Source organism: Electrophorus electricus, chromosome 3, assembly GCF_013358815.1.
Source record: "Electrophorus electricus isolate fEleEle1 chromosome 3, fEleEle1.pri, whole genome shotgun sequence".
NCBI classification, from domain to species: Eukaryota; Metazoa; Chordata; class Actinopteri; order Gymnotiformes; family Gymnotidae; genus Electrophorus; species Electrophorus electricus.
In genome coordinates this window covers 16,592,377-16,617,137 of record NC_049537.1, presented here as the reverse complement: position 1 = coordinate 16,617,137, position 24,761 = coordinate 16,592,377, and the positions used below count along the sequence as shown (strand labels likewise).

At 40.1% G+C, this 24,761-nt stretch overlaps 1 protein-coding gene across 9 annotated transcripts in view; it reads left to right on the top strand.

Moving 5' to 3' along the window:
- The window catches only part of ptprt (protein tyrosine phosphatase receptor type T), a 199,331-nt gene that overhangs the window by 142,247 nt on the left and 32,323 nt on the right, over positions 1-24,761 (top strand). For 5 of the 9 annotated variants that reach the window (XM_035524513.1, XM_035524511.1, XM_035524510.1 and 2 more), the window contains 5 exons: positions 441-473; positions 8,854-9,005; positions 12,236-12,316; positions 12,433-12,468; positions 21,422-21,609. In XM_035524513.1, the coding sequence (XP_035380406.1) occupies positions 441-473; positions 8,854-9,005; positions 12,236-12,316; positions 12,433-12,468; positions 21,422-21,609 (490 nt within the window). The remainder of the gene's footprint in view (positions 1-440; positions 474-8,853; positions 9,006-12,235; positions 12,317-12,432; positions 12,469-21,421; positions 21,610-24,761) is intronic. The other 4 variants (XM_035524516.1, XM_035524514.1, XM_035524517.1 and 1 more) reach the window with 1 other exon arrangement.

The window sequence follows — 24,761 nt, the reverse complement described above, 5'->3', positions numbered from 1 at the left end:
ATCAGTGGTTCTGTGCATCCCATTTACACAGAATCTGGTGGAAGACGTGTTAGGAAGTTTCGTTTCTTGCATGTCGTTGTTGCTGATTGCAATTTTGCAATACCCACATGAGCTCACAGAATCACTTAGACTGACAGACATTGCAAGATAAGTCAGGCTCAGGTAGTGCTTAGCTTCCTTCCATCCCAACACTCGCCCACTCACTCAATCTTTTCTTTTCCAGCCAAGGTTGAAAGTTCTAGTGGGGCCACTTTCACCAGCATGGGGGGAGGGGTGAGGGAAGTGGGGGTGGGTGGTTGTTTGGGTGAGTGTATATGGGGGGCTCGGTGAGTGTGTGCCCGGGGGTGGGGTGGGGGGTTGTGGCTGAGTGAGATCCTAACCCTCTCTAGTCTTATTATATTTTGTCTCTTATTTCTTCTCCTCTGGACTGCGTCCGCTAGAGAAATCCACACCTGGAGAACTCTGAGTGTGGGGTATTGTATATTTATTTCTAGCTACGCATCCTCAACCCATATCTATGACATTTTCTTGACAATTTGTTCCCCATTTGTGTGCGGTTTCTCATTTGTCGCATACATTTTGGCACCTGCATGGAGATATGCTCTCTGGTCATCATTGCACACGACCATGCTAGTGGTAGATATCTCTTGGATATCTGTTGGAGTTTTATTTCTCACACTTTTGTGTAATGTCAGTGTGATGTAATGTGATCAGTGTATGAGTTGGTGTTTCTTTATCTACTTTATTTTTATTTTTTTTGTTTGCTTGTTTTTTACTAACATATGGATGGTCATTGATAAATTCAATGTTGAGTTGTCTGCAGTGATGTATGCTGTGGTAAAAAAAAAAAAAAATTCTAGAGTGAGCTCCCATAGCTCATACCTCTTCATAAGTAGCATTAGCATAGTTAGTCCTATGAGGTCAAAGTGACTGTAAGAAGGGCACTTAGTGTGCCCATTCACTGCATAAAGGACTTAAAACACTACTTTACACTACAAACCAGGCCAGACAGTAATTATTTCTTTGTAAAAGTGTCACAACCTTTCCCCAAGTGGCTTGCTAAGCTGTTAAGCTACTATGTTGTATTAGTGATGGCAAAAAGAGAACTACTCCCACTCCAAATCACCTACACAAGAACTGTGTGTGGAGAATCCATCATGAAGCTGGGAGTGTCCGGGTCTTTTTCTGAGTTGTTTCTAGAATGTTATGAAACTCAACAGCCCCAGACTTGTGTTTGTTGATAATAACTCCTGTGGCTCATCTTGTTGAGCATTGTGCTAGTGACACACTCATGGGTTTGACTCCAAGTGAATTTATGTCCTTTTTATAAAAATAAATATGTAAAGAATTTCTGTCAGATCCCATAAATGTAATATACTGGTAAAGGTCTGTGTGGATCATACAGAAGATGAGGATATGATGCTGTTATATGGACCTAGATATGTCTAAATTCCAGTAACACTTACAAAGCCATAGGTTGCTCTTACTAGCACCATTTAACATTAGCAATGTTAGCAAACCATTAGACATTTCAACCAGATGGCATCTATTTAATTAATGTATATCCTATTCTAAAAACTAAATCAGAAGCAGCCTTTGTCTACAAATACATTCACACACTCTATCTGAATGTGTACAGGAGAGAGACCTAACATTCATCATCCATTTTTAATTATGACCATACTTGTTTATTACAGTGTGCTGATGCTTGCAAGATTGCCCTGGATTTAAACCCCTTTTAATATCTGCCATGAGTCAATAACGGCATCCCAATAGTTCCAAACATACACACATTATATCAACGAACTGCACTCCTGACACCCATCTTTTCCTTTTTATTTAAGGAGGCCTGCCAGAATCCCTCTGCATAATATCTTTAGTTTGAATAAGCACAAAGAAGTGGAGTATGCTGTCTTAGATATTAGGTACTTTTGAATAACTTTTGAACAGGCAGGACAGGTTATTCCTCTCACAGTCAGCATTACTTCTGTGTGAGGAGGGTTTCAGCTTGATTTAACTATCCATTTGGTAGCCAATCAGTCCCAGACCATTAAACTTGCACAGGCACATGCACACGTAGACGCACTTTCACCCCCCCCCCCCCTCCCCCACACACACAGAAATAGAGAGAGAGAAAGCAATAGCAATCCAGCCCCATAGTATTCATATGGGATTGGCCATTGCACAATTACATCAGGTAATTTCGCCATTTCAACGCATTTTGCCGTTGTCGAGCAAGGCAGCAGGGCCAAGCTGTATCACGGGACTGTAGGAGATAAATAATAGATGGCTGGTAATGGATGTACAGTGAGATGTTCTGCGATTGGTGTGATTCAAGTAAATGGGTATGTAAAATTGTGTGTTTGGGGATGAAGGTGTACTGTGTAGGTGCTGAGAAATCTGCTTTTGAAATCTGCTTTTGTTCAGTGCGTCCAGTTTCTTTTGCTTGCATGTATGAGAGATTATATGATGGAGTGAATCACACAAACACACAAACATGTTTTGTTTGACTGGAATTATTTCATGTGGGTGACTGTCAAGCATGCATGTGTGTCAACACTTTGTCTAAGATTAATATGTAAGGTGTAACTTAGTTGGCATATGTAAACTGGTGGGAGTGTGTGTGTTTGTGTGTGTGTGTGTGTGTGTGTGTGTACACTGTGTTTGTAAGTTTGTTTGGGAGAGTGTATCATTTTGGACATAAAGTGACTGATGCTTCCCATAAAGTGACAGTGATGTGTTTATACTGTGATACTTCTGAGAGTTAATCAGATGATCTATGCTTTTTTTTGCCCAGTTATGAAAAGATAAATTCAGTTATTCATATTTACCTTTGCAGAAATCCCCACCCATCCATCCTACTCCTGACCCCCAGTGCTGCTGAGATATGACCCTGAACTGGATTAAGTGGGTCTAGAAAATGGATGGATGTATGGATGGATAGAGGTCTCCCCTTCTCCCTTCTCCTGCATGCTGTGTCTTTCATGCACAAAATTATAATATAGCTCATGGACTCTGGAAACTACATAAATATGTGTGCATTAAACAGGCCCTTACAGCCGTGGCAGATCCGTGCTTTTCTTACCTGATTAATATTTATGACTACCTTTGGCGTCTGATGCTCTCCAAGTTCACTCTCTTTTATTAATATCATAAGGACAGTGTCAGCAGGCCACTTTAAAGGGCCTCTGAAAGGAAATGACCTAAGATGGATGCCCCCAGCTGTGACCCGCACTGCTTTATCTGTCGATAGTTTGCAAAGTGCAGTTTTTTTTTTTTTTTGTTGTTGTTTTTTTTAAGCACTGCAAGCTCTTTGAAAAGCATATTTACCAGGAAGACCCATTTCCAAATCACGCTTTTATGGCTTTGGCTACAAACAAAGCAAAGGGTAATGGCAGTTTATTGGATCAAATTTGGAGTTTGTGAAGGAGAACATATTTAAGCTTATGTTCCTCTGGCATAGAGGAATACACTGAGTGGACTTAAAAGTGGCTGTGCACGCTGACTAATGGCTTGAAAGAATAAATAATTTTCAAAGTGATGTTTATCACGTGCAGTGCAGTCAATTTGCAAGCCATTAATACTATTAATGATTTTACTGCTTGTTTTTTATGCCTGAAATGGTCTTCTCAGCCTTACTCCACAAGCTGTTATGTTTTGTAGAGGTTAGCCCTCTAAGAACATATTTGTTCCCACTCAGTGTATGCAGTGGAAGACCTCAGTTAGCCAGGTCACATGTTTTAGATTTCAATTAATCCAGGATGTCAAATCTACTAGAAATGCGGCCCTGTCCTGGACCTTTTTCTTCCACATACCTCAGGTGCTCAGCAGCAGCTGGCTACATGGAACATGACCAATCAGTGGCAAATTACCAGTCTCTGCCTGTCTACATTAAACCGATGCTGTCTGTTCTTTATTACCATATCTCTGTATTGCATGTCATGTCATTGTGCCTGCCTCACTGCAAGGGATGGCTTCATAGAAATGTCAAAGCAGTGGATGATGTGGGCTGCGGGATGTGAACGCCAGAGACAGTCCCATGCACTTTTTATGCTCTCGTCCTCTCTGCATCTGTTCTCTGTTGGTCCTCCCCTGTCCCGCCATCTCTCTTTCTGTCCCTGTGTTGTGAAACTGAATAGCGCAATGGCCACACAGCACAAGGCTCACTGCACCTCGCCATCCTTTTAACACCACCTAATAGACAGATACGATGCACCAACACTCCAACACTTTTCTCCTCCACTTTCATGTTTCATCTCTTCTGACATCACTTTTAAGCTTTGAATGGAAGCCAGACGTGTTGTTCCACTTCTTTATTTTGATATATTTTTTGCTAGTTATTTTAATAGCCAGTATGTTTCATAGCATGGGCAATAGTTCATTGGTTAAGATATAACCCTTTTAGCAATGTAATACATACTGTATTAAAAACTCACCAATTATGTTAGCACATAGTGTTGATCTGCTAAAGCAATAATTGCTAATTTTCTGAGCACTAATGCATTCAATAATTCACATTTTAACTGGCCTCATAAAATCAGTGCCACTAGTTTTAATCTATTATTAGCAGTGTCAGCATGTTGTAGTGAAGTGTACCTTTAACCACAGCCCTGGATTAAGGACCATTTTCTGTAAAGAATAACAGTAATGTGCCCAAGAAATGGGTTCATTCGGTGTCCAGAAAACATAATCCTAAAATTCCATAGTAATTGCTTGCACCCCATGAGTCTTCTCCATTTTTCCTCCTAGCTGTGTCTTTGTTTGATTTGCTGGACACTAATCAATGCATTTGTTCTTTTTTTGGGACTGTCTTTTTTTTGTTGTTGTTGTTGTTGTTTTGTTTTGTTTTGTCCCCCCCCCACTGCTTTGTCTTGATGCTTCAGAAGAAATGCGTATTCCTACTCTTACTACCTGTAAGTAGCATGTTGCTAAAACTATAGCTTCATTCATTTTTGTATCCATGCTTTTGTTGAATTTTACATGCTTTTCTAAAATCCCCATCATAAATATTTACACATGATTGATTTACAGTTTATTTATTCTTGATTTTAAAACTGCCTTATTTTATTCATATTCAATAATTAATTAATTTAGGGGATAAGATCAAATTAACCAGATATGTTGACATACACGAGCCCATTTAATATAGCATATAGGAAGTATCGCTCAACTTTGCTATGGCGGACAAAGCATTTCAGCACCGGTAGCCTCATTATGGGACATAATCTATCAGTGGGCCACTTTATTCCTCTTTTATTCATGTGTCTCCATTTTGCCTTTATCTCTCATGGTCCTCACATTCTTCCCCATATACTAGGAAACACTGTGACAAACCTAACCTACATGCTAGCATATGCTTCCTTAGACCTTCAAAGATTGTCATTTGAATGCGACCAAGATAACATAGTTTTCCCATGAGGAAGCAGCCTCGAATTATAGATTCTTCAGTGTCGGGATGGTTTGACCACAGTGATAACTCTATAACGTGGCCCGTTGCTACTTACTTAAATCCCTTCAGAATGTGGGTGTCTTGAAATTGCTCTTTTCCCATACCTAATTTATGTATTCTGCCCTGGCTGATATTCCTACCTCAGGACAGGAAAGCCTCAAATTATGGGATTTGCTCTGTGTGCAAGTGTAGCCTCAGGATGTTTGCCTCGTACGTTAAAGGATTTAATAGCTGTGGCAATGCTGTTTTTCTTTTGGTTTGCACACGCCGCTCCTGAAATATAAATGAAAGGTAGAATTCAGCCAGGCTGTCATCACAGAGGCCTACAGGCCATCTAACCACAACACCCCAAAATAATGGAGTTGTTGCTATAATCCTTTTTGAGTTTGGTGGACTAATGCAGCACATTATACTGTTTCTCATTGGATGCCAGCATTTATTTTTACAATATAATGAATTCATTTTTAGATGTTGTTGTTCTTTTTATAGCCTAAAAAGTGTCATTTATGCAGTGGAATTTCATTTATTTGAACTAAGCCATGAATTAGATTCACCTGTGAACCAGACGACATTCAGATTCAGACATGTTCGTCTTTATACACATCTTAGTCCACTCGAAGACTTGTGCTAAAGTTAATGTAATTCAGACTTAAGTCTTCACAAAACATTCATTACGGAGATGTTATTAACCAAGCCCTTCATTTTGTAGACATAAATAGGAGTTAAAAATGTATTTATTTACACATTTTTATCTTTGGCTGCATGTTATCCCCCCAGATGTGTGTTCGTGTGTTGACTGCGTATTGCAATATGACAAATAGATGAAGGTTCCTAGCACGACTGAAGCAGTGTGGAAATCCCATTTTAGTTATCACTTTGTGTGCATGTGAACTCTATATAGACATGTGTGTATGTATGTTAATGTGCATGTGTGTGCCTGTAGCTTATTCATCATCTTTTACCTGATCCAAGCCTGCTATCTTTATTAATGAATGTGCTGTGAGTTTTATGCATGAATGACAAATGAATGCAGTCTAGCAGAGACTTTATTTGCACTTGAAAAAATCTTGTTCTCTCTCCCTCTTTCTCTCTCTCTCTCTCGCTCGCATGGATCTGATAATGTACAATTAACGTTGGTGTTATAAAAAGTGGCTGATCGCTGATGCCACTGTCCCATCTCAATGCAGAATAACCTTACATGTAATGAAGTGCTGCTTTGACATTAATTAAATTGGGATTATCTCTGCTTCATTACCACTTACAACATGCAGGGGAATTTGTCACTCAAAATTATATCTATTATTGCTGCACAGAACATATTTTATTATTGAGAGATGTTGTATCAAGAACGGTTTCAGTTACATTGGTGGTGTGAAGGGAATGGAGTGGAAGATGACTGGTGGGATATTCTCTTTTATCCTTATTAACCATGGGGGTTATATTTAACTAATATGAAAAAAAATAATAATTATGAACTGTTTTAGTAACATACCCCTGGATTCCTGGACCCAGTATAAACATATACTAAATAACGGATTTTCTATGAAGACTTCATTTGGAATGCCATTTACATTTCAGACATGGCTAAGAAATTTGCCATGTTTTTCCATTTATTTATTTATTTATTTATTTGGAGTGCTGTAGTCTTTCTTATCTTACCATATTTCACAGTGAACATAACATACTGATGTCCAAACACACCACATAATTTGTTTATGCCTTCTCTGAAACCCAGAAAATGTACACAGGCACACAAACACATACACAAATAAACATAAGCACATTCTTAGTGTCAGCATAATCCAGACCCCAACGCTCAATTTGGAAAAACAAAGTTTCCTCAAAGCACCAGGTCACTTTTATTACTTTTGTCTTTTACAGTTCATTTGTTCTGTCGACCTTCACTGCCACGGCCCCAAATTAACACATTTGCTTGAATATAAATTCAAACTTGGGCATACATGTTACCATGCCATTTTCAAAAGGTTCCCTTGTTTTGGAAGTACTATTATTTTTCTATTTATGTGCTGAAGAGAACATAAGAAGATGAAGCCTTTGTGTGTAGGTGTGCATTTGTGTGTGTGTGTGGGGGGGCATTTGCTTGTGTGGGGGGGCATTTGCTTGCCTTGAATAAAAATAGGACATATCATGCAGAGGGGATTTGCTGAAGTAAGAGCAAACTCATACTATTGGAGTGACTCCAGCCTGCAACTGACATTAATATCTTCTGCAGCATTTTAACAGTGTGGAGAGGGCTGTGCTCAGACTCATTGTCCACAAACCAAAAGGCCATTTACACCTACACTACAAATGCCTCAGCCATTTACAATAGACAGTTACCATTTCAGTTTAACTGTCCACCCCAGCAGAGCATCCATCAAAAAGAGTTGTTGGCCTAGCTGAGTGCATAAATAAATGGCTTAAAATCCATCAAGGCCAAGACTGAATTTTGCGCATACTTTTTTGAGAAATTTTTTAAGGTAATGAATTACATTTCTCTCATGTATTGGGTTCAAATTTGTAAATCATTAAGCAGAAAGGGATCTCTGTGAATAAACTAAAATTTCATGATTTGCTTTTTTCCACATGGCAAAGTTCTAAATTTTAATGGAACCCATCTCACAGTACTCCAAAGTATTAGTAATACTTTTCTCACTATCTCAATTAACCTTACTTTCTTTCTTTTTAGCATAAAAGCATACATCATTGCAGATTTTAGAATTATGCATTTGCAATTCAAAACCTATTCCAGTTGAGAACTGGATTTGTTAAGGGAAACTCCACAAAGATTTCACAAGCAGTTATCCATGTTGTTTTTGCCTTTGGTTTGTTTGAGTCTGTCCGGCGTGTTCTGTGTTAGTGCTTGTTGTACATTGAAGTTTAAAAATGCATGGTGTGCATAAACTATTATACCCATATATGACCTAACAGAGGTAAGTTTACTCATATTTCTATGATGGCTCTTAATGACAAACTGTAATCCCAAGACAAAGTATTAAATGGTTACAACTTTGTGTGTGTTTTTTATGCCACAACCTCTCCAAAATTGCACCATTTTTATATTTTGTGAATCAGATTTATTCTTTCACTTTGTACCCACATTTTCAACCTGCTGACTGATGCTGTGACAGAAATTAATTGGGACAGAAATTATGTTTTATGTATGCCCATGATTTTAGCCTCCCAGGAAATCTTCTTACTTCTCCACACACTAATAAGTCTAAGGACAAATAAACAACATTTAACCCTTACATTAAAACTATGCTCAAGAAGAAACTGCAGAGATACAGATACAGTTCCTGTAATTTAACCCTTCTTCTAGACTCTTGTCTTCTGTGTTTGGTGGACAGATTTAACTTGTGGACGGGGTGCATGATCAGCTTCTGTTTTTGGCGGTTTTGAAGGAAACTGGCAAAGAAACAGAAGGAGACCGCGACCAGCAGCACCCAAAGGGAGATGGGACCTGTAGGCACTGCGGACAAAAGCACAGGGAAGGTCAGCACCCTGCACAAGGACGACCCTTTCTCTACCAGCACCCAGGACCTCAACGGATTTGGTAATTTTGGGCATTGCGTGCTTCAGCAACATGTTACAACATTTCGCAAGCGCTCATGCGAAAATTAAAAACTGGGACCTGAAAGTGTGTAGTCATAGTTAGTCAAGGCATCTATATTTGTGCTGTAATTGTGTATATGTGAACCAAGGGGCTTTCTCCATTGCCTTGATTTAGTACCTCTTGAAAGTTACCCGGAGGAACAAAAAGCGCCACATACACATGACGCACAAGCAGTCGTAGGTCTTATTTGTTAAAACTGACCATGATGTCAAATTTCCTTCTGTCCCTCATTTGCTAAATGTCCCTGTTGGAATCTGTCTTCCTGCAGGTCTTAACTGCAGCCAAATATTCAAAAACTATCATCTACCCCTGTTCAAAGTAGGTGGTGAGTCTGAGAGAGGACTATGCAATTAGTGCAATTAAAGCTCCAGGCACATATCTTATGTCATGCTAAGATGGTAAAAAAACAGCTTTGGAACCTGAGGTTGGCTTCTCATTTCTTGCATTCATACAGAAAGAACATGGACTTCATTTAATATGATTCCATTCTGATCCCCTAATGATCTTGTCCAAGGCTCCTCTTCAAAGGTCAGGTAATAGATGTAGGCCTCCACATGCAGAGACCTAGAGGGCGCTTTTCTCTTTTAACAGCTCCATCCCAGCCCGTTCAGCCCAGTCAGAAATTCTTTGGGCTCGTCAGCCTCCGTCACGGGACTCCAGCAACAGTAAAAAGCGAGAAGGGTCATCCTCCTGTAATTTTTACCCTCTCTTTCTTTCTCAAATATATTCCTATCACTGTTTTTTTCCCCACAAGCTGTCCATCTCCACAGAGTATCTCTCCATATTGACCATTTCATTGAACCACTTTGTGCCCAAACAAAATGGAGCAGAGCACTCTACATATCAAGAGGCTTTGCCACTGACTTTTTAAAGGCTTGGTGAAGAAAGACGAATCGCAAGTGGCATTTACTGCTGCAAAGGGACCCTCCACCAACCCCCTTCGTTTTAAGTGGTGTTGGTGTGCTGTACACGGGGCTGTAATTAGGAAGGGCCTCTCTGAGTCTCTCTGTACAAAATGTCACTGTGGCCTTTGTGGACAGTTTCATTTGAATGGACCAGCCAGAACAACAGCAAAAAAAAGTGGGTGAGCATGAAAGAAGGAGAGAGGAGAGAAAAAGAGGAAGGAATGACTGCCAGATTATACTAGATAATCAGATTATTTGATTTCAGTTTGCCATAATGACTAGGCAGCAGTTGTTTCTTGAATTTTTCAAGTGTAGATCAGATTTTCTGGGTGGGACTGCAGTTCTACCAAAACCTTTTTTTTTTTTTTTTGCAGGTGCAGCTGCTGTTACTTCTGGTCCATTAATGGCCTTAGGCTGTATATTACTGCAGAGTGAATGTTGTTAAAATGCTTTTCATTAGTGCTTGGTATCAGTGCTCCCTAGCATCTGGGGATCAGTACTTTTTGGAATTATTAATTATTAATCAAAGAACCACTAATACACAAAGCAGAAACGTTTTTCAAAAATGCCTGCCAAGGGTTTTTCTCTGCATACTGGATAAAGCAACTATGCGCTGAGAGTTCTTTAGTCCACATGGTTTCTGTAGGATAGTTCCTCCTTTTCTACAGAGGACATTCCCCACCCGTAATGTGAATGAAGGTGATGACATGCATGTAAAAGCTACGCCTGATGCTTATTCCGCTTGCTGGCAATGAAGGGTTTTATGCAGGATTGTTCAAAGATGAAAGGGACACCATGCCATCACCATCAGGTCAAAATTGCACTACCATACTGTGTCTACATTAAAGCTTTCAGACTGATAATGTGATGTTGTGCTACTGCCATAACCTCCGAAACTGAGGTCCCGAGTTTGCCTGTGGTCTACATGAAACTTTCTGTTATCACAGAAACCCTTAAATAACCAAAGGTACTCCACAGGAATTTTCTTTTTTGATGTTGTTGTTGTACACTACATTGACTTCTCTGAAATGTTTCTAATAATTTTGGGATGTCGCTAATAGAATCAGGGGGTCTTCCTATCCAGACACTTAATACCTGTGGTAAACAGTGAAATCCCCAGTTTTGGAGTTTCAGTATACAAACTGGAGACCGTGTTTAATGCTAAGTGTGAGCATGACCCAGCAATGTATCATATTAGCCATGGTATTTTCATAGGTTTCAAAAGTCGGTCATAGCGCAAGATTTGTCTGAATTTCTGTCAGATTCAGATTCATATGTGAACTTCCCCTCAAATCTGCAATTTCAGCATTTGAACTCTATTACCATCTAAATGAGCACACAGATACCTGCAGTGAAATTGTTCTCTCTTGCAGTGCTCACATACTTGAAATGAACCTCACTGACCCGCTGATAGCAGCATTTGCTACGGAAGCAGTTTTATTTAGCAGGCACCAGAGACCCACACTTTAGCATTTGCATATGTACTGGCAGGCTTCTGACATCGAGGCTTGTGTAGGAAGAGGTCTTATGTAGAATGTGCTGTTAGTTATTAAAATGTAAAGTAACCTAGATCCAGTGCAAATCAATGCCGACCCTATATGAGTGAAGGCACCTTGGTTCTGTGCAGGGTGCCCTTACAGAAAGTGAGGGACTTAACAATTTAATGACAAACGAATGCTATTGTTGGAACATATACTTGTGGATGTATGCCCAAGATATCCATCGACAACCAAGTTGTCTCTGTTGTCTTCAATCAGCTGTTTGATGTCCGTTTTTCCAAAAAGACCCCCAAAGAATTTAGTTCAGCAAGGAAATTCAACACTGTGATTCATACAGAATTTATCAGACTGAAATAGTTTAGAAGTGCATCATTAGGAATGCAGCACCACTGGAGGGTACTAACAGGCTGATTTGATGGTTAATGAGCCTGAGTAGACCATTTAAGTTAGTCGAAGTGTCTTTTTTTCATATTTGCAGCTCAGTCCAGTTCCACTTTACATACAGTAAAGGTAACATTATGCCCACTGACCCACAAATCCAGCTGTGTAGTATACCCACCAAGCAGCTGCGCTCAATGCTAATGTCTAGACACAATCATTTCATTCATTCTTTTTACAATACTTCATAATGATGTCTTTGTGTGCGTGTGTGTGTGTGTGTGTGTGTGTGTGTGTGTGTGTGTGTGTGTGTGTGTGTGTGTGTGTGCGTGTGTGTGCGTGAGTGTGTGTGTGTCTAACTTCTCCTTTGCAATTCTTCTCTCTGCAGCCTCCTCTTCTCCCTGCTCTTTTTCTGTCCAGGGCAGCAAAACCCTGCAAAGTAAATCTCTCCTAAACTCTTACTACTCAGGTAGGAAATGTACGCCACAACCAGGTGTTAGAACTGCTCTAGTGCACTATTCACAAATCTTTTCTTGACACATTTCTTGACTTTTATTTCCTTTTCCTTCTTTTGTAAATCTTCAGTTTCCAAGGAACCAGTTCCTGCCACCACTTCTCTAGGTAAGCAGCCCAACATCACTTCAGAAGTATCTACAATATAGATTGAATGTATGAAGCAAATGTGTTTAAATCAGCTGATAGATAGATAACTATTCAGAAGGACTGTTAAAGGATCTTACATACTTCTTCAGACAGGTGGAAAAAGCCATCATATGTGTGTTTATAAACCTGATATCTTTAAGATGTTTTGTTTGTTGATATATATATATATATATATATATATATATATATATATATATATATATATATATATATATATATATATATATGGTTTAAATAAATTGTGTACATTTGAGAGGAACAGTTAATATGTTGACAGGTTAGCAGCAATCTAAACAATACTACTTGTTGTTTGTTAGTGAGGAGACATTGCAATTGAGTTAGAATAACATTCGAGTAAAGTGTATATATGTATTTATGTAGTTTAGAATATGACTGTATGTGGTGGATGCTTGTCTCTGAATTTCCAGAGAACCAAACAAAAGTAAAAAATAAAAAAAAAATCTTTTTAGTCAGCAGTAGGCGATTACTGCCATGCTGGAGGGACAGTTATGAAAATAAGGCTGTTTGTCCCTTGAGACAAAATAAATCATTTTTGACTTTTTGATTTTTAGTACTAATGCTCATGGCTTTTGGGTGTGTGACTATGGGTGGGCAGTGGGTGTGGTAGCACAGTTACAACCCTAGGGCAGACATGCCTGGATAGGATAAAATGCCTGGATAATATAAAATGCATGGATAGGATAAGATGCTGTGTACATCCTTTGTGGCAGACTGACGCAAACATATGTATATGCATATATGGAGTGTAGGGGCAGACAGAGATTTGTATAGACACATATCGGTATATGTTCTCAAGTTCAAGTTCAAGTTCGGTTTATTCGTCACATACATAGTCATACACAGTATAACTCGCAGTGAAATGGTGGAGAGTGCTCTGTCCAAACTGAGGAAGAGAAACAGGGGTGCATAGAGAAAAATATATATATGCAAGATAAATATATATATTCTATGTATGTACAAAATATATTAACAATGTATGTACAATATATGTATATTATGATTATATACACAATGTACAATGTATATGGTTGGGTATATATGTACACAATCTACAGAATGTACAGTGCAGGTGTAATATGGTTGGGTATATATGTAAACAATCTACAGAATGTACAGATCCATTTTGTATAATAACATATCTACAGTTGTTGTGTAACAAGGTAATTGAGTATAAATCTATATATACAGATGTACAGATATACAGTCATGTTACATGGTGGTGGTGGTCCCCACAGTTTATCAGTTTCCCTGATTCAGCGTCCGAATGGACTGTGGGAAGAAGCTCCTCTTCGGCCTCTCTGTCTTGGTCTTCAGGGAGCGGAAGCGCCTCCCTGACCTCAACAGAGAGAAGAGTCTATTGTTGGGATGGGTGGGGTCCTTCACAATTTTCCTGGCCTTGGTCTGGCACCGCTTGTAGTAGATGGTCTGCAGGTCAGGAAGTTCCGTGTGAGTGATGCGCTCTGCTGAACGCACTACCCTTTGGAGTGCTTGTCTGTCCTGCTTGGTGCTATTCCCAAACCAGACTGTGATGTTCCCCGTGAGGATGCTCTCGATAGTGCAGGTGTAGAAGTTCCGCAGTACTTTGGAGGGCAGTCTGAAGTCTATTAGGCGTCTGAGGTGGTAAAGACGCTGACGAGCCTTCTTTGCCAGGGAGTTGGTATGGCGTGACCAGGACAGGTCCTGCGAGATGTGAACTCCAAGGTACCTGAAACTATCTACTCTCTCCACCGTGGTTTCACTGATCCTCACAGGTTGGTAGTGCCGCTCCTGCTTCTTGCTGCAATCCACGATCAGCTCCTTTGTCTTACTGACGTTTAGGAGGAGATTATTTTCCTGGCACCAGTTTTCCAGGTGTTTAATCTCCTCCAGGTAGGCCCTCTCGTCGTTGTCCGAGATCAGACCCACGACAACGGCGTCGTCAGCAAACTTGACAATGATGTTAGAGCTGGAAGTGGCTGTGCAGTCGTAGGTGTACAGTGAGTAGAGCAGGGGGCTTAGGACACAACCCTGAGGAGCTCCAGTGCTGAGGGTGAGGGTGGATGAGGCGCAGTTGCCCACCCGTACTGATTGTGGTCTGTCTGTTAGGAAGTTGGAGATCCAGTCGCACAGGGATGTATGCAGTCCTAGATCCCCCAACTTAGTAGTGAGTAGGGAGGGGATGATAGTGTTAAATGCTGAACTGTAGTCGACAAATAGCATTTTAACATAATTTCCCCTCCCTTCGTCCAGGTGAGTCAGTGTAGTGTGGAGCAGATGTGCAATTGCATCGTCAGTGGAGTGGTTGTGGCGGTATGCAAACTGCAGCGGGTCCATGGAGGCTGGCAGTGAAGATGTGATGAAGTCTCTGACTAGCTTTTCAAAGCACTTCATCACGACTGATGTGAGGGCGACAGGGCGGTAGTCATTGAGGTCGGAGGGTCGAGGTTTCTTCGGGACGGGGACGATGGTGGACCGCTTGAAGCTGGACGGGACGATACCGAGCGTCAGGGAGAGATTGAAGATGTCGGTGAATACCGGGGCTAGCTGATCTGCGCAGGCTTTGAGGACCCTCCCGCAGATACCGTCTGTTCCCATCGCCTTCCTGGTATTCACCCTTTTAAACACTCTCCTCCCGTCGCTCTCCGTGATGATGAGAGGGCGCTGTTCTATGGTGGGCCCCGCGCATGTGCCATTGGCTGCGCCGATAGTACCATTAGCACTAGCGCCGTTAGCATTGGCGCTGTTAGCATTAGCGCTGCTAGATGTAGCCTCGAAGCGAGCAAAGAATGTATTCAGCTCGTTCGCCAGAGACTCATCCGCACTCATCAGTCCAGAGGGTGGGCTCCTGTAGTCCGTGATCATCCGTAGTCCCTGCCACAGGGATCTAGAGCCGGAACTGTGTCTCTAGTTTCTTCCCGTAGCGCCGCTTCGCCTCCCTCACCGCCCTGCGCACTCCGTATGGTGCAGACTTGTACTCGTCCATGTTCCCGCTGATGATCCCCGCATTGTAGGCAGCAGTGCGAGAGTTCAGAGCCTCGCGGATGGTTCTGTCCACCCAGGGCTTCTGGTTGGAAAACTTCTTGATGGTGATTCTTGGGATCGTGTCGTCCAACAGTTCGTCTCCCAGATCGTGTCGTCTCCCAGACACAGCCTGGTTTCCTTTCAAATGCAGACTACTTTTCTCACCATTGTCATCCTCAATGGGTCTTGTACAAGAATTACTTACATGCTTGAATGTAATATAATAATTTTAGACAACTTGTTGTATTCACCATTTTTCTTACATTCAAAAATGTCTCATCAAAATTTGTGAGTTTTCCAAACCTATTGTACAAGTCACATACATTTGCCCCCCCCCCCCCCCCGCCCAAAACAAATCTATATGGACCAATGGATTATATCAGTTTTATATTTAGTTTTAGCTTTATATCAGTTTTAGCTGAAATCATTTAAAGTTTCAATGTAATTAAATGTTGGGATTATACTGTTTGACACTAGTATTTAACTTCTGCTTAAGTCATATGGTCTATGAAGTCACACATGGAGTTACTGAAAACAGGACTAAAATAAACCTGGACATTGACGGTCAATATCAGATTAATCAGATGTTACAGTTTATAATTTTGATATTGACCATCACAACACTTGACAGTGCAGCATCACTTAGCATGACCCTTATTCTCTTATTCATCTTTCCCTTGATCATCCCAAATTTGATAATGATCGCATGCTCCTGTATTAACAGGTCATTTAGGATTATTTGGTCAATTTATGAATGTTTGCTGAATCTTACTTGGCACTGTTCACTTATAGACTTATACTTATATGACAATAGTATGACAAAATTAAGATAAGGATATGAATGAGGCCCATTTTGTTCCAGATTCTGTCTAACAGCCAACATTGGCGTCAGTAGTTTCATTTTCAACTGACCGAGATTACTTAAAATTTGAGACATAGGGTGATTCATCCAACCTAAAGCTAAATCAATTTCTTGAAGGTATTTAATGTCCTGCCCAGGCTGAAGTTTACTTTACTGGGCTGTTGAGACCAGCTCTGTGTCCCAAGCCAATAAAATGGCCTATTGTCACTACTACAGATATGGGCATTGGTTAAAGTTGTTAAGGTACCTGAGAATAAGTAGTTTTTCTGACATCAGTGTGTCAATTTTCCACTGAACTTTTTCTGGCATAAGCCAGTCCTCTCTAGCTTGCATGTCAGGTTTTGAAATACGATTTCAAACTGAGTCACAGTCAGTCATAAGACTCATTTTAAAGCTGCCAGTAAAAGTCCTCAAAGCAGGAGTCTCCAAACAGGTTCACCCAGCCCCAAAAACATCTCAGTGGGGAGTTCCAGTGCACTCCTTTTCAGCCATGTCTGATACATAATCCGGCTCATGTGGAGCATGATGTCAGTCACGAAAGACGTTGCCTGCTGTGCAGAAGTAGTGGAGCTCAGGCAGGGAAATTTGTTTTGCAGATGGAGCAAATCAGTGTCCATTTACTACCACCCTGGTACATGCACATGCACGCACACTCGGACACACACACAGTCAAGAGCAATAATTGTTGAAGATCTAAGATAAAATATAAGTGAGTAAGAAAGAGGGAGCAGTGTTAAAAATGAAGTGAGAAAGTGATCAAGGCAAAAATGTCCAAAAAATTGGTGGAATTATGGACTAGGAGCTGGGCGTATTTACAGATTTTAGATTCAAACATTTGTACCCAGGGCAGAGTAAATTTGCAGTGGTACATGCCAGAATAATTCACATAATTAACTTGGCCTGTTCATTCCCAACCTGACCCAAAGTCTCAGAAAGAGGCACAAAATAAGAGACAAGTAAAAGAAAAGTAAGAAATATGGATAAAAATAGGAAAGGGAAGTGGAAAGAAAAATGGATTTTGGAAAGGACAGAAGATAGAATTCCAGTTACTGCATGCATTGTTTTGTTTTTTTTGTTGTTGTTTTTTTTGGGGGTTTTTTATGGAAGCCACCCTTTTCATGTTTATTGCTGCTAATGTTTTATATTCTCTCCAACCAGCAAGTGGTGTGTGACTTAACTGTCATGTACTTCCAGAAGATAAGGAAACTAAGGCAAGCAGTGTTGAAAAGGCCATTGCAGGCCATATGGAATGTAGGTTTCAACCTATTTGCCCAAATCAATTTCTTCCTCCTTTTTGGAGATGTAGAAAGACTGGCACATTGCATACAACCCACTACCCCACTGCATCTGCTGCTTCAACCAGAAGGGTAGCAAAAACTTTAACTCAAGAATGACAATTTGTCCATCAACTGATTCTTACTATATGATGATCACTGATGTTGAAAGACTGGGAAATAAATACATATATATAGAGAAAGAGAGCCAGAGAGAGAGAGTTACATGGGTAAAGAGCTTTCCACTGCCTGGAAGGAGATAACCCACCATGGGACTGCTTGGCCTCATTTTAGTGTGCACTACCAAAGGCAAAGAGGAGTTTCATAGAAACACTTTACTTCTAGTCCAACCTTATCTTTGCCAGATTTTATTTTTATTAAAAAGCAGCACTTTTAACCAAGACTGAGCATGCTTATTATGTCAATGGACAATTTTATATATATACTCATATCACCTCACATTAATTCACTTAATGTTACCAAGCAGCAAACCTGATTATGTTGGCTCAGTGTATCGATATAGTTTATTAAAGAATAACCTTCAATGACTCCTTCAATTAATAACTCATTTAAAGAATTATTGCATTACAAAATATGGAGAAAGCCATGGTAACTTGCCAAGGGATTTTAAAAAGTGAGATTTTAAGTTTTTCTACTACAAATGCAGGGAAAATCTCACAATTTCATTATCCCAAGGCATATATGTCTACATAAAGCTTCTCTAAAGGATCTTTAAAAGTTATATTTAGCCACTGCAACACAGCACATTTGAAAGCAATTTAAAATGTCATTATCTTGTCCGCACTCAAAGAGATGCCGTCTGTTTTTTAGCTTGTGGGATAATTATTGTTAATGGCAAGTCGCTACATTGTTTTGCAATAATGTAACTGCACTGATAATTGAGCTTAATGCGATTTTAGCGGTAATCATTAGAACGCACATCATGCAACGCTTATACACAAGTCGCGCTCAAAATGAAGGGGGCTTTTATAGAATGGCACAGCAGCGAAATTAGAAAATTATCCCTATGAGCAGAACATTTTAATTTAAGACTTTTTTTTGACACATTTGTCCCTAGCACCCTTAGCTAACCCTCAGGACACTCTCTTTCTCTCTGGCTTCCATTTTTCATAATATACAATCTCCTTTTCCTCCATTTTTATTTATTCTTTCTACACTTGTGACATGATTATACAGGGTTCTCTCAATGCATGTTATAGGCAGCAAACGTCGATAATTCAGCTTGGCAGTGCAATTTGACTTTGTGTTACTGTGGAAAGTTGTCTTTAACTTGTTAATGCCAGTGCTGGATCTGACACATTTTCGAAGCAGAGTTGGTTTTTCCACTATTTAAAATATGTTTTAACTCTAGCCAAATTTCAATCATGCTTGTCAGTTTAAGTCAAAATAAAAATCACTTTATAAGTTATCAGCATTTATTTGCCTGTTTCTGAGGGATTTGAAATAAAGTCCTGGTGGCAGATAGTTAATTTTAATGTACATTTAAAAATAATGTGTATACAATGCAAAATGGCTGGCCCATAAACAAGATATATCTTGCAATTCAAAGACAGTCTGCTTAGTCAGTGATTCCAGAAAGAGAGTGGGTAGACCTGAGTCAAACAGTAAAGCAAAAATAGTGATTCAATTGGAGGTTTAATTATATTACAGTGAAATAGTTTTACTTTCCTTCTATAGCTAATTCCACTCATTATTTGTGACACAGTCATTCATGAAAACAGCCAGTGGGTACAAATGATTAATCTTTTGATGTCTGAGTAGACAGTGGGGTGGAAAACAAATTTACTGTGAAAGTTATTAATATACAGGTATATATATCATCTTACATAATATTTGACATGCATTCATATAGATCACCTAGTCCTTATGACCTGAGAAACTTTAAAGTGTTGGTTTTGTAATTATACAGCAATACATCAAAATATAACTAGGACCTAAAAAGATCGACAGGCCTGCTGCCAGAACTACATGCATCAGAGCCTGGAAAAGTCTTCTTCAGGTCAATAAATCAGATGATTAGTCTGAAGATAACTTCAGTGTGTGCCTTGAGGACTTTTGGTACTGCGTAAATCCATCTTGTCGCTAAATGCGTAATTGACCTTCTTTGTTGGCCTGGAAGCTCGATATTTCTGTGAGCTACCTGCATAGAGAAGCCATTTTTCCAACATGATATGCCTCCTGTGCTATGACTTTGAGATTTGCCTCCTGCTACCGAGACAATTGTACCCTGCCCCCTCCCAAAAAAAAGTGTGTGTAATGAATTAAGGAAGAACTGATAGGGTGAGAAGGTATGCGTATAAGGAAAAGAGGGGGACAGTAGATGGAGAGGCACTCTGGAGTCTACCTCCACCTGGACTCGTGTCTAGTGACCCTCTTGCCCTAAAGTTCCTCCTATCTCTTTGCTAGTAGAAGCAAACATGAAGTGAAATAGTAAGAACTCCACAGAACTCCACTACACAGCACAATCTAAATTGATGATGCATAGGGAGAAACGTGTGTGTTCTCTCAACACACCCTACCTCCCCTTCCTTTATAATTATGAGAAAATGAAGCTGTGGGAAATGACAAACATGAGTAATGAGAAAGAATGTTGACAGAAAGTTCGCAAATCCAATAGACCCTTGTCAAGATGCTATATGCTAATTAGGGTTTTCATGCAAATTAACAATCAAGACAGGCTAATATATACACTATACAGCTGGTTCCCTACCGGTAATATCAATGTCTTTTTAAACCTAGGACTAGGATAGTTCATAATGTCTGGTGATGTTTGTACAAGTTTATTGATTAAGTCATAATGATATATGTGATTATGGAAGCGTAAATTAGGATAGTGACTTTCAGTGTCTTTCTATGGTGCACCTATTTTCCCCATTTACACTGGAGTTTGACCAAGTGTCTGGTTCAGTTGAGTTGAAATGGGGCTGGCAATGGTTGTCTAGCAACACTCTCAACTGAAGTCTTGTGAATCACTTTCCCAGCTTCAGAGTTGTCTGTTGAGTTTCACATCAGGGCAGACAAAGCTATTGTATTCCTCAGGTCTGGATTCTAACCAAATATTTTATTCTTGGTTGGAGACATCAAAATTCTTCAGATATTTTCAACTGTTAAGCTGTATTCCCGTAGGAGGCACTGAAATGCTAGTCTACAACAAAATAGCTCTGCTCCACATATTTCAGTAATTAAACAAGCAGCAAAACATATAACCATTTTGCTAGATTCTAAAAAAATATATAATTCATTGATTAAGATAAATATATTATACTATGCATATATTAGAAATGCAGGTTTATATGCACTTACTAACACAGAATAAATCTTTGCACTAAATCTACCCTAGTTCATGTTTTGAGCAGATGATTAGCCTTAAGCAGAAGCAGCACCCCAGAACTGCAGGTGTTTGACTGTGGCAGCAGTGCACGCAACCAGGCATGTAAAGGGTTTTCCTTCGCACTGTGGGGCACTTACCATGAAGAATTCTGCAGTGTGAAATGCACAGCTACAGATGTGTGTTTGCTGAAGTTTGGTTGCTGAAGATGGCTACAGATGTGTGTTTGCTGATGTCAGCTGCCCTGTGCTGTGGTCAACTGTGAATGATCTGTGGAACCACAAGTCAAGAACAAAAAGAGCCTTCTGATGGAAGATCTCAGATGATCTTCTTTTCCCAGGCGAGTTCCAGGTTCTTAGTTCTGGTTACAGATGAATGTTTTTCTGTCCACTTTTGCATCTGCAGATGGTAGTCACAGTGAGATGTCCCAGCCTTCTCTAACCATCCAGACATACCCATATGGGGGCTGTGAGTCGGTGGAGATGTCGTACCAAGCAGGCCAGTTCCAGCCAGCGATACGTGTGGCTGATCTCCTCCAGCACATCACCCAGATGAAGTGTGGCCAGGGCTATGGGTTTAAAGAGGAGTATGAGGTAAGATCTGCCTCTACGTGGGACTAACACTGACACAGTTGGGGCAGGATGTGATGAAGAAAAGGTTAATCGGGTTGGTTTTGCATTGGATTAACATTCGAGAAGAGCATGTAGAAGTTGTTGTTGTTTTTTTTAATATGCACTAAACTGAATGTGACTGGACTACATCCCCATTGATTAATTTGCTGTGGTTTCATAATTTCCATTGTCAGTCCACTGATATTGTCTTCAATATTGTCTTCAATATATTTGGGCAAATTTTTCAGTTTGTTTTGGAATGAAAGCTGTCCACTTAAATCTATTCTTGTCTCTTGTATCAGTATTAAATGTGCCTTGATTTATTTATGAAATATTTATGGGACTAATCTAAAAACAAACAACCCAAAATATAAATATATAAATATTTTAAATGTATTAAAACACCCAGCACAAATTCAATTTTTTCCCCTGTCTGTGGTATGTTTATTGAATTATTTTTGAGAGAGAATTACTAAAGATATAAAATTTTTTAAGATATGGAGAGATAAAACAGGTCAGGTAATTATAAGGCAAATCACAACACTGGTGCAAATACTGTACACTGGTATTTTGTAGAAATAAGGCCATTTAACCATGGATCAAGTAACTCCTGCAAAATCCACATGCATCGGTAGCATTTAATTCTCTTGAGAACATGACTAATTATGTCTCACCCTTGAACCAACGCCCAAACTCTTGTGCTTGTGTTGGAGTCTCCCTTCAGTTATGGTTTATGTTATTTCCAGTGTTCTTGTCCAATGCCAGCTGATGTTTTGCCATTCATTGCTATGCAAATACCTTTCTAGTCAACACACGTGAGCTGAAAACCATGTTTTTTGCCTCTATTGATAATACAAACAAAGGCTTCTTTTGCATATTCATATTAATAAAGGTCATCTCGCCCAAAGGACGTTTGTCTTTTGTCATTTAAAAGGAGAAGCAAGGCAGAAAGCTTTTTTATTCTCCACTTCTTTCTTCCAACTCTGGCTGCAGCTGAGACATTCCACATCCAAGGTCATGTTTTTGCATTACAGCGTGAGTATGGAGGATCCAAGGTCAGAGGACTGTGCTTGCGTGGGATGGATTCGTCTGCAGACTCTGGAGGATGCCCGCTGTTTCTGATCTGATGCAGCTGTTGTTAGAAGAGTGTTTTAACTATACTTATTTCTCAAGATTTCTGTTCACATTCAGACATTATTCCTTTTTCTTCTTTTTTAGCATCAATTGTTTCATTCTTGCAGACATTCCTCCTAACTCTTCTTTTAGCTCCACCAATGAAGTTTCAGGAGTGCCTCATCTGGCCTGCTGTCTGTGTGTTCCCTTTAAGGGCTGAATTTGAAATGAGCCATGGTGGCCTTCTATCAGCCCCACAGGCTGTCTGGGCTTGGCAGGAAACCTGAAGTGTACTACCAACTGTTCATGGCTTCCCCTGCTTTGACTGTGCCATGGTGCGGGTTTAAAGGCACATACATCATGCGGATGTTTTTATATTGCCTTTTTGTTATCGCCGCACTCTTCTAACCTGATTTGTCTCGCCATTCCTCCCGTCCCTCTGCAAATGAAGTCAGCAGCATTATTGGCGGCTTCTCTGCATACTTATGAATATAAAAGTTGTATTTCCCTTTCATATGATGAATAGGGGACACTCGGTATATTTACGCTGAATTGTATGTGTTGGCTGCAGGCTTCTGACAGGATTATTTGGGATGAATGCCACGTTGCTTCACGGCGCTTTGATAGAGGGAGTATGTTTGAAATGGGATTCAAGCATTTCATGTTCTATTAAAAGGTTGCCATTCATGCACCGGCGTGTGTGTGGTACTAGGGAGGCTTTGAGATAAGAGAGACAGGAGTAGTGACTTGACGAGGTCCTGAACACATGCCTATGCAAGCTAGCCTGTGTGTGTGTGTGTGTGTGTGTGTGTGTGTGTGTGTGTGTGTGTGTGTGTGTGTGTGTGTGATTTATAGTAATAGTAGTAGATGTTCATAAATGGGTGTGTGGGTGTATGTGTGTAAGAGTCGGAAGGAGGGGGTAAAAAGATGGCAGAGATATGGCTGAGAGGAGGATCACAGACACCTGTGTGTGTGTTACTACCATCAGCATAATCAACTCAGTGATCTCATACTGATGTTTGTGTGAGAGTGAGAGGGAGCCAGACAGACAGACATAGACAGAGAGAGAGAGAGAGAGAGAGAGAGAGAGAGAGAGAGAGAGAGAGAAATGACTGATTGACATCGAATAGAGACACAACTCACCCCTTCTCAATCCCCATATCTTAGCTACCATTGCAACATTATTCAAAATTTCAGCCTTATATATTTATGCACTTAAAATGAGATGCTAACTAGCATAATGCATACCTGCGTTTGGTAATATTATGGTAGGTCATAAAGTCATATTCAGATGATTTTGGTAGAATCCCTTGAGCTCAGTCCTTTTTTAATCGATGAAATCAGGATTTATTAGGGCCCTTTTCTACTAAAGGAAATCAAAGAAACTCCTTGAGAACTGAATTTTTAGTAATGATGGTGATAATGATAATGATGATGATGATGATGATGACAATGTTGATGAAGACCCTGATTTTGTGGGGGAAGAAGGGCCTCAGAAGCCCTTCTGCTTTCAGTGTCCAGAGACACACCACCTCCCACACTTGGAGTTATAACACACATACGCACAAACTAGCATGCTGCTGCATTTTTCCGTGGAGACGAGTGGGAGTGTTTTCTCTGTGTTTGTTTCTCTCTTCTAAAAGAGTATTAATAGCTTCAAAAAAGGGGCTGTGTTCCAGATGAAAGCGGTTCCATTAAGGGTGTTTTGTTTTCTTTGGGAACACCCCACATACACCCACACATGTTAAATTTTTTACCGGGAGGTATAGATCTCTGTGTATAATCCCAGCTGCTCATCCCTCCCCCTCAGTCTCTTTTACTAATTGGGTTATTTAAGCATAATTGTTTAATTGAAAGGGTTGCCAGATCCTGAAAAAGACATGGGCAGGAAATTCATTGCAGACTGCTGAGGTCGATGACTGCTTCACGTAGTTGCCAGATCCTATTTACCACATGTAGAATCTCTTCAGTGTAGATGAGAGTGCGTCTTAAAATGGCCTGGTGTATAGATGACACTGAAC